The 19,490-nt window shown below is 43.1% G+C and overlaps 1 protein-coding gene across 1 annotated transcript in view; it reads left to right on the forward strand.

The window, feature by feature from the left end:
- Positions 1–19,490, forward strand: part of RFTN1 (raftlin, lipid raft linker 1) — a 562,445-nt gene that overhangs the window by 299,263 nt on the left and 243,692 nt on the right. The window contains exon 4 of the mRNA XM_075315305.1: positions 4,502–4,610. Within this exon, the coding sequence (XP_075171420.1) occupies positions 4,502–4,610 (109 nt within the window). The remainder of the gene's footprint in view (positions 1–4,501; positions 4,611–19,490) is intronic.

The raw sequence follows: 19,490 nt of genomic DNA on the forward strand, positions 1-19,490 counted from the left end.
CATTGTGAGGCGCTTCAGAACGCAGCTTTTTAGCTGCGCTCTGAAGCGGACCTTTTTTAAGCTGCGGTGCAGAGCGCACACCTGCGCACATAGCCTCAGACATCAAAATCGTATGAGGGATGTCACACGTTACAATTGACTAGTTTCGTACTACCAAACGTCCAATGTATGAGGAATAAACGACGTGTACGCGATCACCGTATTTTCGTTCAATATCGATCGCATGTAGGTTTCACACGCAAACACGTCACGAACGATGCCGGATGTGCGTCACTTACAACTTGACCCCGACGACGGATTGAAAGATTTATTGAAGTGTGTAAAGCAGGCTTAAGACTTTCTCTATGTACACAAAAGGAATTTTTCTCTCAAATATTGTTTTCAAATTTCTCTAAATCTGTGTTAGTGGACACTTCTATTTTGCATAGCTAATCCAACTACCTCACAGCTGTGACATCAAGATGCTGATCAGACAGGATGATTATTGCACAGGTGTGCCTTCGGCTGGCCAAAATAAAAGACTACTCTAAAATGACCAGTTTTATCACACAGCACAATGCCACAAGTATTGAGAGAGTGTGCAATTGGCATGCTGAATGCAGGAATGACCACCAGAGCTGTTGCCCTTGAATGTTATGTTCATTTCTCTACCCTAAGCCGTGTCCGAAGGAGTTTCAGAGAATTTTGCAGTACAACCAACCGGCCTCACAACAGCAGACCATGTGTAACCACATCAGCTCAGGACCTCAACATCCAGCATCTTTACCTCCAAGAATGTCTGAGACCAGCCACCTGGATAGCTGCTTCAACAATCAGTTGCAATTGTAACCAAAGAATTTCTGCACAAACTGTTAAGGGGGCTTTACACGCTACGATATCAATGCCGATATCGCTAGCGTGCGTACCCGTCCCCATCATTTGTGCGACATGGGCATATCGCTGCCCATCGCGCACAAAATCGCGCACCCCCGTCACACAGACTTACCTGCCCTGCGACGTCGCTGTGGCCAGCGATCCGCCTCTTTTCTAAGGGGCGGGTCGTGCAGCGTCACACGGCAGGCATCCAATAGAAGTGGAGGGGTGGAGATGAGCGGGACGTAAACATTCCGCCCACCTCCTTCCTTCCGCATAGCTGGTGGAGGCAGGTAAGGAGATGTTCCTCGCTTCTGCAGTGTCATACATAGCGATGTGTGCTGCCGCAGGAACAAGGAACAACATCGCTAATGAGCGTTAAACCATTTTTGGTTTTAGGACGACCTCTCCGTGGCAATCGATTTTAGGTCGCACAAAAGTGTCACACGCTGCGATATCGTTAATGACACCGGATGTGTGTCACTAACAGCGTGACCCTGACGATAATACATTAACGATATCGTAGCGTGTAAAGCCCCCTTTAGTAATCATCTCAGCTTATTTGCATGTTCGTCATCATAACTGACATGAGTGGGCAAATGCTTACGTTTGATGGTATCTGGCACATTGGAGAGGTGTTCTCTTCATGGATCAATCCAGATTTTAACTGTACTGGCCAGATGGCAGACTGGCATATGGTGGTCACACCAGATACTGGACTGGTTTTTGGACTCTTCTCCAATACTGTAAAACTGTACATTTTAGAGTGACCTTTTATTGTGGCCAGCCTAAAGGCCGCTTTACACGCTACGACATTGCTCAAACGATCTTGTTGGGGTCACGGAATTTGTTACGCACATCCGGCCGCTTTAGCGATGTCGTTGCGTGTGACACCTATGAGTGATTTTGAAGCGTCGCAAAAACGTTCAAAATCGCTAATTGGTGACATGCCCCCTATTCCCAATTATCGTTGCTGCTGCAGGTACGATGTAGTTCGTCGTTCCTGCGGCAGCACACATCGCTGTGTGTGACACCGCAGGAACGAGGAACCTCACCTTACCTGCGTCCACCGGCAATGCGGAAGAAAGGAGGTGGGCGGGATGTTACGTTCCGCTCATCTCCGCCCCTCCGCTTCTATTGGGTGCCCACTTAGTGACGTCGCTGTGACGCCGAACGAATCGCCCGCCTTAGAAAGGAGGCGGTTCGCCAGTCACAGCGACGTCGCTAGACAGGTAAGTAGTGTGACGGGTCTAAGCGATGTTGTGCACCACGGGCAGCGATTTGCCCGTGTCGCACAATCGATGGGGGGCGGGTATGCACGCTAGCGATATCGGTAATGATATCACAGTGTGTAAAGCGGCCTTAAGGCCCACCTGTGCAATAATCATGCTGTCTGATCAGCATCTTGATATGCCACACCCATGAGGTGGATGGATTATCTTGGTAAAGAAGTACTCACTAATACAGATTTAGACACATTTGTGAACAATATTTGAAAGAAATATGGCCTTTTGTGTACATAAAAAAAAGTCATAGATCTTAGGCTATGTTCACACACTGCGTTTTTTACCTGCGTTTTGGGTCCGTTTTGGGTCCGTTTTTGCTGCAGAAATTTCTTGAGAAATTCTTGTAACCTTTCTGCAGACATTCCCCAGCAAAACCTATGGCAAAAAAAAATTAGCTGTGCACACACTGCGTTTTTTTTCTTAAGAAAATTCTTTCAGTAGATTTTCTTAAGAAAAAGAATGAGCATGTCACTTCTTTTCTGCAGCTAACTGCGTTTTTTGCCATAGATAATTGGCACAATAACGCAGGGAGCAACCAGCGGTAAAAACGCACCAAAAACGCACCGAAAACGCGGCAAAAACGCGGCAAAAACGCAGGTGCGTTTTTGGTGCGTTTTTTTAACACAGGTGCACTCTTAAGAAATTTCTTAAGAAATTTCTTAAGAAAAAATCATTTTTCTAGTGTGAACATAGCCTTAAAGTGCAGCTTATGAAAAATGGGAGCAAAAACAAAAGTGTTGTGTTTATATTTTTGTTCAGTATAATTAGTGAATAAGAGGTTAGATAGATAATGTTTCTTTCACTTGCATAGATATTGATACATTTTCCGTTTGTTTTTTTTTTCTGTCGTGGACATTTAAAAAAAGAAAGTGACAAGAGGAAGTGCGGACATATTGGTTGTCACTTTTCAATTAGCTTCTCAGCAACTTAAACTGCCATTCTGTCAGCGTGCTCTGTCAATTTCAAAGTAGCAATTTACCATCAGCTGCTGAGAAAATTGTTTAAACGTGACAACCAATATGGCAGCACTTGTTCTCATTTCTGCAAAAATGTCCTCCAGAAAAAGTCAGAAGAAGCTGCAATTTATCCATAATTTATCCATAAACACATAAGAAAACAACTTTTGTGTTCTGATTACTGATTCACTGATGATGTGTGTTTCTTTTTGGAATGAAATCTTGTTTAAGGCTTAGTTCACATGTGAAGGAATCATCTGTTTGAAACGGATCCAGCAGCAGTTATTGTAGCAGGATAAAAAAATGGATGCAGACATTAACTTTTTTTGTCCAGCCAAAAACTGATTCCAACTGGATCCATTTTGTTAACATTGAAGGCTACAAAAAACGGACCCATTCAATAGCAAAAACAGATGGTTATTTAATAGACTCCACATCAAAGTTAAAAAAAACAGATCCAGTTGGAATTAGTTTTTTTAGTTCGCCAAAAATGTTCTATCTGCACAATAATTTTTTATCCTGCTAAAGCATGTTGCATTTTTGTATCAAGATAAAATACCACAAATTACCGGATCCGGACAGTAACGCATGCAACCGCATCTTAGCACAAGTCCATTGAAAATGCATTGAGCACACAACAAAGTCTGTAAGATGCGTTTTTCGTTTTTTTTTTGCCGTTAGTCAAAAAAACGCTGATGTGACACCAGTCTAAGATCACCAATTGCTGCTGGATCCATTTCAAATGGATGATTACTGGACATATGAACTTAGCCTTTTGCCTGCTTTACACGGGACGACCGATCGTGCGATTTCACGATTGATCGTACCCGCCCCCGTCGTTTGTGCGTCACGGCAAATGATTGACCGTGGCGCACAAGCTCATTAACCCCCCATCACATGTACTTACCTCCCGGGCGACGTCGCTGAGGGCAGCGAACATCCACTTCCTAAAGTGGGTGGGACGTTCGGCGTCACAGCGACGTCACATGGCGGCCGCCCAATAGAAGCGGAGGGGCGGAGATGAGCAGGATGTAAACATCCCGCCCACCTCCTTCCTTCCACATAGCCAGCGAGAGCCGCGGGACGCAGGTAAGCGATGTTCATCGTTCTCGTGGTGTCACACGGAGAGACGTGTGCTGCCACGGGAATGATGAACACCCGGCGCCATGTTTCATAAACGATTTTATGAAACCTAGCGACGAGTACACGACTCACGATTTGTGAGCGATACTGCGTCGCTAGGAGGTGTCACAGAGGCCGACGTCGCAAGCGACGCCGGATGTGCGTCACAAAAACCGTGACCCCGACGATCTATCGCACGATAGATCATCTTGTGTAAAGCACCCTTTAGGCTAACAGTGTTCACTTGAGATTAGTTTCTTATCCAGCTTGTTTTACTTTTCTCAGAAACTCAACTTGTGATCAGACAACTGAAGAATACAGCTTGGAAATAGAACCTTGTACGTCTTCTGACCAACAAGCAGACCAAAAACTGATTCCGGACTTGGTAAAGAGGGTAAGTTGCACCTTGAGACACTAATAATCCATTACATTGATGCACATGCTTGGATTGTGTGTGGCCATTGGTCCCTTTCCAAGTGGAGCTTCTAATTTTTAACACTCTGAGGATACTTCTGGAAACCAATACACTTACAGATGCACCAATCTGCAAAACTTTGTCTCAATAATACTAGGGAGACATCCTCACTGCAGTGGTGTCCATTTTTTTTACATAAAGTGTGTATAACATGTTACTTCCTATCCTTCAAAGAAACATATATTTAAAGATGTCCTGTCATCTTTCCTAATATGTCTGTTTTATAATTTGATTGCAGTCCGCATGAAAAAAATAATTTTTTCTTAGACTTCTAAAAAAAATTCCTAAGTTTTTGGATGACTTTAAAATCATATATTTACGGCATACTTGCCAACTCTATCCCCTGGTGGGGGGTGGGATCCAGTGCTAATAGTCCTGTGGTCTGTCCTAGATATGCTTCATTCTGATCATTTTAACATCATTCCTGTCCTATGGCATTTTATTTAGAAGTCGAACAACACATTAAAGAAAATTCTGACTCTGTCCAAAAACTTCTGTACCCAACTGTGTGTAACAAATAATAATAATAATAATTAACCATAATTGTATTAATTTATATAGCGCTATTAATTCCACAGCGCTTTACATACATTGGCAACACTGTCCCCATTGGGGCTCACAATCTAGAGTCCCTATCTGTATGTCTTTGGAGTGTGGGAGGAAACCGGAGAACCCGGAGGAAACCCACGCAAACACTGGGAGAATATACAAACTCCTTGCAGATGGTGTCCTTAGTGGGATTTGAACCCAGGACCCCAGCGCTGCAAGTGCTAACCACTGAGCCACCGTGCTGCAAATAAAAAGCTGTTAGCATTCAGTAATGAAAAGCATGCTTTATCAAGTTCATTATTTTGGGTTAGTATCCATCTGTACTGTGAGGTATCATCCCATTAGTTGTGCAGCATTTGACTTAAGCGGGCTTTACATGCTACGATATCGTTAATGAATTATCGTCGGGGTCACAGTGTTTGTGACGCACATCCGGCTTCATTAACGAGATCGCAGTGTGTGATACTTATGAGCGACCTTAAATGATCACAAAAGTGGTTAAAATCATTTGCCGTGGAGAGGTCGTCCTGAAACAAAAAATCATTCTCTGCTTATTAGCGATGTTGTTCCTCGTTCCTGCGGCACCACACATCACTGTGTGTGACACCGCAGGAGCAACGAACATCTCCGTACCTGCCTCCACCGGCAATGCGGAAGGAAGCAGGTGGGCGGGATGTTACGTTCCGCTCATCTCCGCCCCTCCGCTTCTATTGGACGCCTGCCATGTGGCGTCGCTGTGACGCCGAACGAACCGCCCCCTTAGAAAGGAGGTGGTTCGCCGACCAGAGCAACGTCGCAGAGCAGGTATGTGCATGTGACGGTGCCGTAGCGATAATGTTCGCTACGGCAGCGATCACCACATATCGGTCGTACGACAGGGGCGGGTGCTATCGCGTTCGACATCGCCAGCAAATGCTAGCGATGTCGCAGCGTGTAAAGCCTGCTTTAAACTGAATAGAATTTTTTAGCTCTTATACTTCAGAATTCATCCAGCTCCATCCACAGTCATCTCATCAGTCAACATCAGTGACATTGACCTAGTTCTGTTGGTAGACAATCATGTCCACACCATAAACACTTCTTCCGCTTTGCATTTTTAGTTCTTTTCATTCTCTCTACTGTTCCCATCATTCTGGTACAAATTATTTTGGGCTTAAACTGTCCATAGACTCTAGTTACAGAACTGGGTATCTTTTTTTTTTGTAGATATTCTGACCTTTTCCTTTTTATCTATAACTACTGGCTTACATCTTGAGATAAACCCTCTAGATTTACATCCATGAAAGTATCTAATTGTAGACATTGATAACGATACACTCACCTTCTGGAGCTTTCATTGACTAGCTGATCCTTAACTTAAACTCTTTGGGCCTAAGTTGCCTTGTATAGCTGCTAATAACAAGTGCAAAATCAACTCAAGTTGCTTTCTATCCTTAATTTTTCATGAAATAGTAAGATAAAAGGCCACATGGACCATAACAACTGTTGACTGAAAACTGTTGAGCATATGAAAATTAAAGGGCTTCGTAAAAAATCTCTGTAATTCCTAACAAAGTGAAAAGTCTGGATGACTATGTAAGTTACGTGCGCATAAGTATGACAAGTCAATATTATAGAACGGTAACTTTGGCACTGAAAGGATAAAATGATAGTGGATTGTTCAAGTGATACATTATTGATCTCCAAGCAATGAAAAATAGGCACAATTCTGATGTTTTGGCCAACTGGACCTTGGTCAAGATAATCTGTAGAGTGAAGAGGTCGGTATGTGGAGTATCAGGCATAAGGGATTCGCCACTATGTGTGACATATGACAACACGGCAAGTCCCGCACTCCTGATACTCCGCATGCTAACTTCTTCAATCTACAGATTACCAAAACAAAAGGCGGCGTTACACGCAACAATTTGTCATGCGATCGCATGAGTGATCGCACCCGCCCTCGTCGTTTGTGCGTCACGGGCAATTCATTGCCCTTGTCGCACAAAGTTGTTAAACCCCTGTCACACACACTTACCTCCCTAACGACGTCGCTGTGGGCGGCGAACATCCTCTTCCTGAAGGGGGAGGGACGTTCGGCGTCACAGTGACATCACTAAGCGGCCACCCAATAGAAGCGGAGGGGCGGAGATGAGCGGGACGTAACATTCCTCCCACCTCTTTCCTTCCGCATTGCCGGCGGGATGCAGGTAAGTTGTTGTTTGTCATTCCCAGGGTGTCACACGTAGCGATGTGTGCTGCCACGAGAACGATGAACAACCGGTGCGCAGAAGGAGGAACAACATTATGGAAATGAACGACGTGTTAACGAGCAACGATAAGGTGAGTATTTTTGCTCGTTAACAGTCGTTCAGAGGTGTCACACGGTACGACATCTCTAACGATGCCGGATGTGTGTCACGAATTCCGTGACCCTGACGACATATCGCACGATATATCGTACTGAGTAACGCCGCCTAAAGGCCCAGACTGCCGAAAGGTTGAAATTTTGTCTGTTTTTCTTTAGTTGGAGATCAATAAAGTATCACTTGAGCAATCTACTACTATTTTATCCTTTCAGTGTTGAAGTTATAGTTCTGTAATTCCTAACAGTCAATACAATATTTGTTAAAAGCCATGATGAAAAGTTGGAAGTCTACACTAGAGATGAGTGGGTCCATGGAGGTTCGGTTTGCTGGCAGCAAACGAGCCAAGCCTCCACTGGCGAGCTTTTCCAAACAATTTTTTGGGGTGCACACTACATGGAATCGTGCTGTTGTTACCCCCAGTGCGAGCCATTCAAACATTTCAAGCGGCTCGCACAGGGCTGAGCACCAAGCTTACCTGAGCACAGCAATGTTCGAAGGAGTGAAGTTCGCACATAAAGCATCCAAACCCTGAACTCGAACCATGATTTTTTTACGTTGGTGTTCAAAAATCGAACCTCAGGTTCGCTCATCTCTAGTCTACACTTCAAGTCACATCTTGATGGCTTTGTTTCATATACATTCGGTTGGTGTAGAATGGTTAAATAATGAAAATGTTGTCACTATCCAAATATTTTGGACCCCCAGTGTATCTTCTAGTATTTCTTATTCTTTTTAAAAGCTTTAAAACTGAACTGTATTGTTGTAACTTCAGTAGGATATCCTCATTGCAGTCAGCACTTATTTCAGTTAAGGTAAATTTGCTGTGCAAGTGGAACGTAGCTTGCTCTGAACTACTCAGGAAGTGGTAAATTTATGGGAAACATCTCAGGTTCTTTTCAGGCACGTTAACTGCTGCATACATACTTATAACCGTATGATCATAATCTTAAGGTTATGCACAATTCAGAAAAATAAGTCTATGGCTGTCATACACCCTGGCCGTACAAGCTTCATTGGACTCCATTATGGGTCCAGAGGCATTTTCCCACATACAGAGCTCAGTAGGATATGTTAGAATTTGTTTTGTATCTCATTCATATGGAATGCAATTAAAAAAAATAAATATGTTCCTCTTTATAAAATCATAGGCATACTGAGGTAGTGTAAAGTAGAGGGTGCATAAAATTCGGTGGAGCCCTTTTACATTGCAAACCGAAGCCATAATGCATGAGCAAAACTCCTAGTTTGTTTATTAATTTTGTTGGGTCCTTAGGTTATGTTCAAACTCGGCATCTTTTTGTCAGTGCATCTTAAGAGCATTAAAAATGCACCAAAAATGCATTGTGGCAAAAACGCAACAAAAACGCACTGCGTTTTTACCGCATTTAACCCAATGCGTTTTTAAGTCAAATGTATTGACTGGAAGAGCTCAAAAACGCTGGAAAACCGCAGAAATAATTGACATGCTGCATCTTGGGTGCATCTTCAAAAACGCAGCCAAGATGCAACCAACAAAAGTTGCCCAGTGTGGACAGCAAAATCAAAATCTCATAGACTTTGCTGGCAGAAGTAAATGCATGGATTTTGGTGCATCTTTGTGACCTCAAAAACGCACCAAAAACACTGCAAAAGATGGCCTGTGTGAACTTAGCCTTAGGGGTACGTTACACGCTGCGACATCGCTAGCGATAGCTCCCGCCCCCATCGCTCGTGCGACATTTGGTGCTCGCTGCCATAGCGAACATTATCGCTACGGCAGTGTCACACCTGGTTAGCGACGTCGCTCTGACCGCCGAACAATCCTTCCCTCAAGGGGGAGGTGCGTTCAGCGTCATAGCAACGTCACTGTGGCGTCACTAAGCGGCCGGCCAATAGAAGCGGAGGGGCGGAGATTAGTGGGACGTAACAACCCGCCCACCTCCTTCCTTCCGCATTGCCGGTGGATGCAGGTAAGGAGATGTTTGTCACTCCTGCGGTGTCACACATAGCGATATGTGTTGCCGCAGGAACGACGAACAACATCGTACCGGTGCCTGCAGCGATATTAAGGAAATGAACGACGTGTCAACGATCACCATTTTGGAACAATTTTGCGATCGTTGCTCATTAGTGTTACACGCTGCGATGTCGCTACCGGCGCCGGATGTGCGTCACTAACGACGTGACCCCGACGATATATCGGTAGCGATGTCGTAGCGTGTAAAGTACCCTTTACTTTTGACCGAGTTTTGAAGCAATGCATGATTCATGCTTGTACCTTATAACCAAAGTGAAGATAATAATAAATTCACTCCATTTCCTCCATTTCTAAAGAACATTGTTCATATATTCCGTGTAATTATGTTTTGCAGTTTGCAATTCAGTGCTTGATTTTGACAAGTATTTTGATCCCCTAAGCCTTTTAGTTCAAGGCTAAACAGTTACTTTCTCCGCAAATATTAAAAATCGGTCTTATATAAGAGACCGGTGATGGACAATAGCATGTCTTGTTCTCCTTTGCCTTTTTGTTCATTTAATATCACTTAGGATAACTCCGAGCATGCCTATTTTGCTATGATTGGGGTAATCATGTATCTCACTTCTATCAAAAAAAGGGATTTCAAATGATTTTTTCTTCAGTTATTCAGATGTCCAATTATGTCTATTTTAGGATGGAGAAATACAAAGGCATGATTCAAAGGCATGAGGTACAATAATGAGAATAAACCGAATGGGGGCTGTCTGACCTTCTCGCTTCGGTTCTTGAACAATTTCACAACAAAACAGCAAATCTTTATTTTGCGGTAACCTTAACATTTTGACTACTATGTGATCCAAGTTAAATGCGCACATTGATAAGCTGCCTCTTGGAGCTAAATTGCGTTGATTTCATATTATTCTCAAAGATTCGGATGGATTTTGAAAAGCTTTATGTAAAAAATAATTTAGCCTTACATAGAAAATCTAAGAAAAAAAAAGCATTTTCAACTTTGCAAGAGAAAGAGATTTGTAAAGTACGTCCTATTGGAATACTGTGCTTCTGTGAGAAGGTGCCATCTTCCATAATGAAGTGTAAAAATGGTAATGATAGTCTTAATTTACGATGGAGATGTTTGTTTCATCCATTTAGCCTACAGGGATTATTTTGTATACCAGTCTTTACGTGTCTTCTCAGATTTGCAAGCAGTGAAATACAAATTGATCTTATACTAATCAGAACAGATTGCGGGTTAGACATAAGGACCAACATTTCAAGGATTCGGAACACATGGTGATTATCTACCTTACTGTTATGACTCAAACTGGTGCGATTAACTAAATATAGTAATGTAAAAAAAAAAATCAGCTTTTTACTTTTACATTTGCTGTTGAAATTCAGTTCTGTTACCTTCCATATCTGCCTTGCATGAAATATTCTTAAAGAGAACCTGTCACCGGATGTTCATAATACTTGAAGAAAAAACAAAAAACCTAGCACTAAATGTCCACTACAGCACTAAAAATTCCAACTGTACTTATTATAAATATGAGATTTTTGGCAAAAAAATTGCAATTTCTTGAGCCACCCCGCCACTCCATGGCAATCTCAGTAGGGGCAGTCCTAACACTAAAATATTTTTATAAAATGTGCCAAACGGCCTCACATATGAAATAGTAGAACTGCTCTTAGCAGCACTCACCTGGTCTATTTCAGTCCCGTACCCATGACTGAGTCATGGCTGTGGGCGGCACAGGTCCAAGCAAATGCTGCATGAAGTAAATAGCCTGTGGACAGGGCCTGATGACTGAATGTGAACAGTCACCAATTGCCAAAATCTAGACAGGTGGAATACATCCCAAATTGGGGTGCATAGCAAGGTGGGGGTCAGCCACCGACCAATTCTATGAAGAAAAAACAAAAAAGCTAGCACTGAATGTGCACTACAGCACTAAAAATTCCAACTGTACTTATTATAAATATGAGATTTTTGGCAAAAAATTGCAATTTCTTGAGCCACCCCGCCACTCCACGGCAATCTCAGTAGGGGCAGTCCTAACACTAAAATATTTTATAAAATGTGCCAAACGGCCTCACCTATGAAATAGTAGAACTGCTCTTAGCAGTACTCACCTGGTCTATTTCAGTCCCGTACCCATGACTGAATCAGTGCGAGCTGTTCAGACATTGCAATTGGCTCTCACTGGGCAGAGCTTCAAACGTACCCGAGCACAGCAATTCTTGCATAAGTGGTTTGCATGTGTAAAGCACCCAATCTCCGAATTCAAACTATTTTGTTGGTTTTTTTTGTAAAATCAGTGTTCAGTTTGGGCACCGAACGCTGAATTTTGGGTTCGCTCATCTCTAGTGAAGAGCCCAAACCTATCCTGTGGATGTCCTGTAGAAAGGTCATAATTTATTCCAATTGGTATACATCTTTAAGAATATTTCACATGGGGCAGGCATGTTTGGAGTTTCCATCTGGATTTGTGGGTGAACAATCTGCAGCATGTAATTTTTGACTTCTAATAGTGTCAAAATTGTTGCTGATTTTCATTTTTAAGTTCTATGGGGAAGTTAAAATTTGCAACAAACCTCAGTTGTTGCAGGATTAACATAATTGCATAGTTAGGGCTCATTCAGCCGTAATTTTTTTCTGTACGAGTTTTAGCTGTGTTTTTCACATGTCCGATTTTTGTCTCAAACTGTTTAGTCCATACAAATGCGAATAGACTTGTCCAATATTGATCAAAGTCTCAGACTGAAATTGCTAATGTGAGTCTATGCGCCAGTGAAAAAAAAATGGGACAGTACTTGAATGCCATCAGTGTGCTATCTGTTTTTCTTGGACTCAAAGCTAGAGAAACTTTGTTTCTTATCCAAGAAAAACTGGTAAAACTCAGACCAAATTCTGATAAAACTTGGAACAAACTCTGATGACACTTTGATCATTAACACTGATCATAAACACTGATGAAACATACGAGAATATGAGACAATGAACGAAGCCCTTAAGGCCCCGTCACACTAAGCAACATCGCTAGCAACATCGCTGCTAACGAACAACTTTTGTGACGTTGCTAGCGATGTTGCTGTGTGTGACATCCAGCAACAACCTGGCCCCTGCTGTGAGGTCGTTGGTTGTTGCTGAATGTCCTGGGCCATTTTTTAGTTGTTGCTGTCCCGTTGTGAAGCGCAGATCGCTGTGTGTGACAGCGAGACAGCAACAACTAAATGTACAGGCAGCAGGAGCCGCCTTCTGCGGAGGCTGGTAACCACAGTATTCATCGGGTAACCAAGAAGCCCTGTCCTTGATTACCCGATATTTACCTTTGTTACCAGCCTCCGCCGCTCTCACTGTCAGTGCCGGCTCCTGCTCTGTGCACATGTAGCTGCAGGACACATCGGGTTAATTAACCCGATGTGTGCTGTAACTAGGAGAGCAGGGAGCCAGCGCTAAGCATTGTGCGCTGCTCCCTGCTCTGTGCACATTTAGCTGCAGTACACACCGGGTAATTAACCCGATGTGTGCTGTAACTAGGAGAGCAGGGAGCCAGCGCTCAGTGTGCGCTGCTCCCTGTTCTCTGCACGTGTAGCTCTGTGCGCTGGTAACCAAGGTAAATATCGGGTTGGTTACCCGATATTTACCTTAGTTACCAAGCGCAGCATCTTCCACGCGGCGCTGGGGGCTGGTCACTGGTTGCTGGTGAGCTCACCAGCAACTTGTGTAGCGACGCTCCAGCGATCCCTGCCAGGTCAGGTTGCTGGTGGGATTGCTGGAGCGTCGCAGTGTGACATCTCACCAGCAACCTCCTAGCAACTTACCAGCGATCCCTATCGTTGTTGGGATCGCTGGTAAGTTGCTTAGTGTGACTGGACCTTTAGTACAGCTGGAAAAAGACAGATGTCCATCAAGGTCAACAAAGAGATAATCTTTAGCATATGTATTCAGCAAGTCCTAAATAAAACACTCAACTTTCAGATGAAAATGAACGCTAAACTCAGCTCTTCTGGTGCTTCATTAGCTCCATTAACTTGTTCCTGGTCGGTCTCTGTATAACCTGGCCTCAAGCAGTTAAATGAGATGAAACATCATTACAAGAGGCCAAATTAACAAATGTATCAGCAATAGCAGAACCTTTAGGAGTGGCCAAATCAACAATGTGGCAACATTCTTAAAAATGGTTTACGTTGCTACCGAGCTTAGGACCAGACAAAAGCCTGGAAGAGCCGAAAAGACCACAAAACTGAATAGTAGCAGAATTTTTAGCTTGATAAAGAAAACCTTTACATCATGTGTCTCATGAGGCATATTCTTGGCTTTCCAATAGAACTGGGTTATTGGTAATTCCTGATGACGCAGGATAAATTCTTACGTGTATAAAAGTAAATATTGAGCTGCAAGGATGATCGGTTGATGCTTCAAAGTATAAATGGATAATGACGCTAAACATACTGTAAAACTAAAAAGTTTCTTAAAGATTTTTCATTTTAATTTCCAAAATGAAGTACACATGAAAATAAGCAACTTTATCATATATTTTATCAGAGAAATATTCTTTTCACTTACTGGACTAATTCGGCATTCTCAATTCATGGGTAAAATCTGCAAATATGTTTTCAGTGAAGACTTATTTATCCATTACTAAGATAGAAGATAATAGTCAGTTCTTTTAAAATTCTGAGGAGGAGGAGGATGAGAACTAGAGGCAGACATAGAAATTCTATGAAGTAAAGTAGAATATTCTTCAATGGTTGAGTCATGTCACTTCAACTTAAATTGATTGAGCATGATTTCTCCAAACTGAAGGCAGAAAGTCCCTCAAACAAATAGTAACAGAATTAAAGGAATGACAAAGCATCTCAATGGGAGATACTCAAAATTTAGTGATGGCCATTAGTTCCAGAATTTAGACAGTGAATAACTTCAAAAGATCTGAAGCCAAGTCATAAACATAATGTATTTATGTATACATTAGTTTGTCCAATTGCTTTCGAGGCTATTCGAATAGAGGATCTAAGTAGTAAATACTATAGTTGTAATTCTTAAATTATAATTCCTCATTTTTTTAGTACAATTTATTTTTAAACCCATTGTGGTGAAGATGAAAGCCTATACTTCACTCACATTTTGATGGATTTGTTTCAGACCCATTGGGGTGGTGTACACAGAGACTAAATTATACTGTTATCTTCCACATATTTATGTACCAAACTGTACAGTAACATACATCATCCTACTTAGTTACAAAGACAGCTAGGAACACAGAGCTACATATCATCCAAGCAAGCAAATCCAGGTCCAGAACACTAAAGAGTTTTTTCTTTATCCTAGCGGCCCATAACTGTGATAAAGTTAGGTTCTATAGCAATAATGGAAATCTATCAGCATAAAATGACTGTTCAAACCAAGCACATGTCTTTAATGTACAAGGGTCAGGGCAAAAGAATTCAGGGAACCTTACCTCCTACTTGTTTTGGATCTATCTTTGCCCCCTGTTCCATGATTGACAACTCGGTCTTGGATAGTTGAAACATATATATTTATATAGGAAGGTGTACTGAACTGTTTGGCCACCACAAGAGTTGACCGAGTACTTGTGCTTGGTTTGTACAGTCATTTTGTGCTAACAGACTTTCTTTAATGTTTGTATATCTGTAGGGGGGGTCAGGGTTATGGCCAGCCCTGCAGAAGTAGCCGACACACTGGTAGTCTATGTCTTATGTGAAAATATGAATATGTATTGTGAATAGCCTCCAGGTGGCAGTGTTATAGCTTGGCTGTCCTGGCACCTAGGTGAGCAGGGAAAGAGTTAATAAAGAGGAGGAGAGTAGGACATATAAAAGTAAGAGATAGGGAGTAGGGATCAGCAGAGTCCCCCAGTAGCAGTTGTGTACAGAAGTCCTTTGTAAATTCTGGTCCTAAAGGTCACCCCTGCGGCCATTACACTCGGGATCCGCTATAGGATAGGTGAACTGCGTCCCCAGAAGTGGGGTATAGTCCTGACAGTCAGGGGTCTGGTGTCCATTTCTTTTTGGTTCGGAAAACTCCAAGATTCCCTTCACAAAAACTGAAGGTCAGTTGCGCCCTCAAGGAGAAGGGTATGTCTGGATTCTGGCCTGGGCATGGGCGGGGAGCACTGTCGTGTGTGGTTCCTCTGTGGGTGGGGTGAAGTGGCCCCACAGACTCTATGAACTAATTGGTGCCAGCATGAAGTTAAGCGGAGGGATGAGAGACCTAGAGGTGTCATACAGAACCTAGGTGCCAGAAGGACGAACAGCTGCTAAATTTTATGCAAGGAGGAGTTGTAGAAGGAACCCTGACGGGATGTGTAACGGTGCTGGTGTGACACGGACCAAAGTAATGCAGGAGTGGAAGAATAATAAAGTTTGCATATTTAAAAGAAGAAACCTTGCCTCGGCTTTATTGTTGGTGAACCAGAATATAGTGTTGCCTGGACTGTTGCGGATTGCTTCTGAGAGTAGTGTGGCAGCTGGGGAGCATGGGGTTAACGAGCGGTTATGCTACGGCCTGTTGACCCCTGAAAGCACGGCTACTACTGCCTGGCCCATGCTTCCCACATATCTACAGTATATGACAAAAGTGAGTATATCCCTCACATTTTTGTAAATATTTTATTATCTTTTCATGGGACATTATTGTCTTGTGTGTTGAGTTGTTTAGAGGACACCAAATTTACACTGTTATACAAGCTGGACACTGACTACTTTACATTGTATCAAAGTGTCATATCTACAGTGTTGTTCCATGAAAAGATGTAATAAAATTATTACAAAAATGTGAGGGGTGTACTCACTTTTGTCATATACTGTGCAATAATAACAGTGGTCAGTGAAGGGGTAATCTATAGATATCTTGTGGTCTAGTCAGGGGCTTAATGATTGTGGTTAATTTTAGTTAAAAGCAAAAAAAGGTGTTTACTCCAAAGTTAATATTAACAGTAATCATGCAGGACGGGCACAGGCTGAACATCACTGCCTCTGAAGTATGCAATGCCACTTAAAGCTCCAATATTGCACAGACATTCAGGCTTTGAACATTTAGCTTATCCTGAATTCCCCCAGGCCCTGAGTAAATTAGGTTTTGTAGCTTTATAGGGCGAAGGTTTTGAGTAAATATACTGATATGAAATACATGTTTAAATTTTAATTTAAAAAAAAAGTGGATTTTCTTCACAGCATATGGCAGATATATAGTGTGTGTGTTTTTATTAATATATTTTTACACAGTATTTAAAGGGAATCTGTCACCAGGTTTTTGCTATCTCAGAGCAGAAACCCTGATTCCACCAATGTATCACTTATTGTGGTGCTTAGTGTAGTTTTTATAAAATGATTGTTTTATCAGCAGGAGATTATCATTAGAGGACTAGTAAACCTAGTGGCAGGTTATGGTGGTGGTTATCCCCACCACTGATTGGCAGCTTTCTGTGTACACTGTGCATAAGCAAGAAAGCTGCCAAACAGGGGTGTGGTCAGGGTTATAGAGAGAACTGGTAGAACTGCAGTAGTGGCGTAGCAAAGGGGGAGCGGAGCGGGTGGTCCGCCCCGGGCGGCACGTTTCAGGGGGGCGGTATTTTTGGGGTAAAAGATAAAAAATAGAAAGCTTATAGAAAAGGGCCATCCGCAGCTGCATTCCTGAACATCTTTAACCTCTTAACGGCCCATGAAGTACTGGGTACGTCATGGTGACATGGTACTTAACGACCCATGACGTACCCAGTACGTAAATGCGAAATCGTGGCCCCAGAGCCCCGGTGGCTGCGATTGGTGAGCAAAAACCTTAGATTCGGGGAGGAGGGGACCTCTGCCTGACCTCAGGAGGGGGGGTGTCTCCCCCCCGGACCTACGGAGGCTGTGATTGGCTGACAAACGCCGCTCAGCGAATCACAGCCACTGTGATGTTTCAGCCATTGAAAATGGCTGAAACATTGAAATCCAGCCATGATCAGTTCAGCTATAGCACTGATCATTGCCTGGAGCTGGGTGAACTTTGTTTCACCCGCCCCCAGCTCTGATTGGAGAGATCGGCCTTGTGACCGATCTCTCCAATCACCTTGGATCTGGGGCCAGTGACCTGTAGGTGACCACTCCCCTCAGCTTCACTCCATCCGTGAAAGCTGAGGAGAGTGATCCCTGCAAGTGCCATTTGGTAAGTGCCCCCGATCCACCGCTGCGTCCGATCAGCCCCCGCAGCAGTAGTAGTCACCGCCCGCAATCTACCGCCGCTACTGCCTCCGATCTGCCACTGCCCTCCTCCATCTGCTGCCCCCCTCCATCCGCCACCGCTCTCCCCCATCAGCCACTGCCCCCCTCCATCCGCCACCGCTTTGTCCATTAGCCGCTGCCCCCCTTCATCTGCCACCACTCTCCCCATCAGCTGCTGCCCCCTTCATTTGCCACCGCTCTCCCCATCAGCCGCTGCCCCCTCCCCGATCTGCTGCCCACTCTCCCCCACCTCTCACCCTGCTGCATCTGCTGCCCCCACCTCCACCTCCCACCCTCCTCCATCTGCTGTGATCCTGTTGCCTAGACCAGAGGTTCCCAACTCCAGTCCTCAAGGCACACCAACAGTGCATGTTTTCAGGATTTCCTTAGTATTGCACAGGTGATAATTTAATCACCTGCAAAGGTGCTGAATCCAACACCCATGCAATGCTAAAGAAATCCTGAAAACATGCACTGTTGGTGTGCCTTGAGGACTGGAGTTGGGAACCTCTGGCCTAGACCCATCCTGTAAGGTAGCTATCCCCAATCTCACCTTCCACCCTCCCCCCCACTCATCCCTTGCCAATGGAGGGGGAGCGGCAAATTTGGCGACTGCCCCGGGCAGCAAATCAGTTGCTACGCCACTGAACTACAGCATATATAATGCGTTTCTAATCAAAACTGCACCACCAATTAAAGTAAGTGACACATCCCTGGAATCAGGGTCTCTCTTTCTACATCATGCTGCACTCAGATTAGGTAACAAAATCCTGACGAGAGGTTCCCTTTAAAAGTTAGAAGTTTAGGTGCAATCATAAGAAGAAATAACATTCCGGCATCGATGGACATTTTTATATCTGAAATGCTTAATTGTTTACAAATAGTTTGTGGTTTTGTTTTTTTCCTTGTTTTTTTTAAAGGGGAAGTTAATGATTTTGCTTACCATAAAGCTGTATCTGAATTCAGCAGGAATAAACTATAGTGTTGGAAACATGTCCGCTCTTTATGTAATTATATACATTTGGTTCTCTGTTGGGAACTGTTCTAAGAACATACAGTTCTATGTGAAAACCTAACATTTTTTTTTTTTTAAATGCCCCTGTACCATCAAACATCATCTATTCTTTGTTTATCAAGATGAGGGGCATCAGACTTTAGGCTTCATTGTTCCTTTCTGTAATCTTTTTATTGGTTTATCCCACAATGAATGATATTATGTTGAATTAATGAACTGTAAAAATGTATTAAAATCACAGGATGTTGTGTATTTAGCATAAAAACATCATTGTGCTTTCCCATAATAGTTACAAAAGCATTGCAGAGGGTTCATATCCTGCCATGTTCATTTATGTCCTGGAGTTAGAATAATGGCACTGTGATCCTATATGTTAGTGTGTGTCATTGTTCTGGGTTCCATATGTCACTGACTTTTTTCTGGAGTCTTGAATCATAGTAATTGATTGCTTTATATTTCAATAGCTCCTAGTATCAGTTTTCTTGAGAATGCAGATATCAGAAAGCCAGTGATCTCTGATTCCATATATCTTAATGCCATTGTTCTACCATTTCATATCTCAGAATCCTATTATTCTGCCATCCCATAAGCCACAGTTTCATCATTGGATCCTATAAGTCACAGTTTCATCATTCTCGCATCCCATAAGTCACAGTTTCATCATTCTCGCATCCCATAAGTCACAGTTTCATCATTCTCGC

The sequence above is a fragment of the Anomaloglossus baeobatrachus genome, chromosome 6, assembly GCF_048569485.1.
Source record: "Anomaloglossus baeobatrachus isolate aAnoBae1 chromosome 6, aAnoBae1.hap1, whole genome shotgun sequence".
Taxonomy (NCBI): Eukaryota; Metazoa; Chordata; class Amphibia; order Anura; family Aromobatidae; genus Anomaloglossus; species Anomaloglossus baeobatrachus.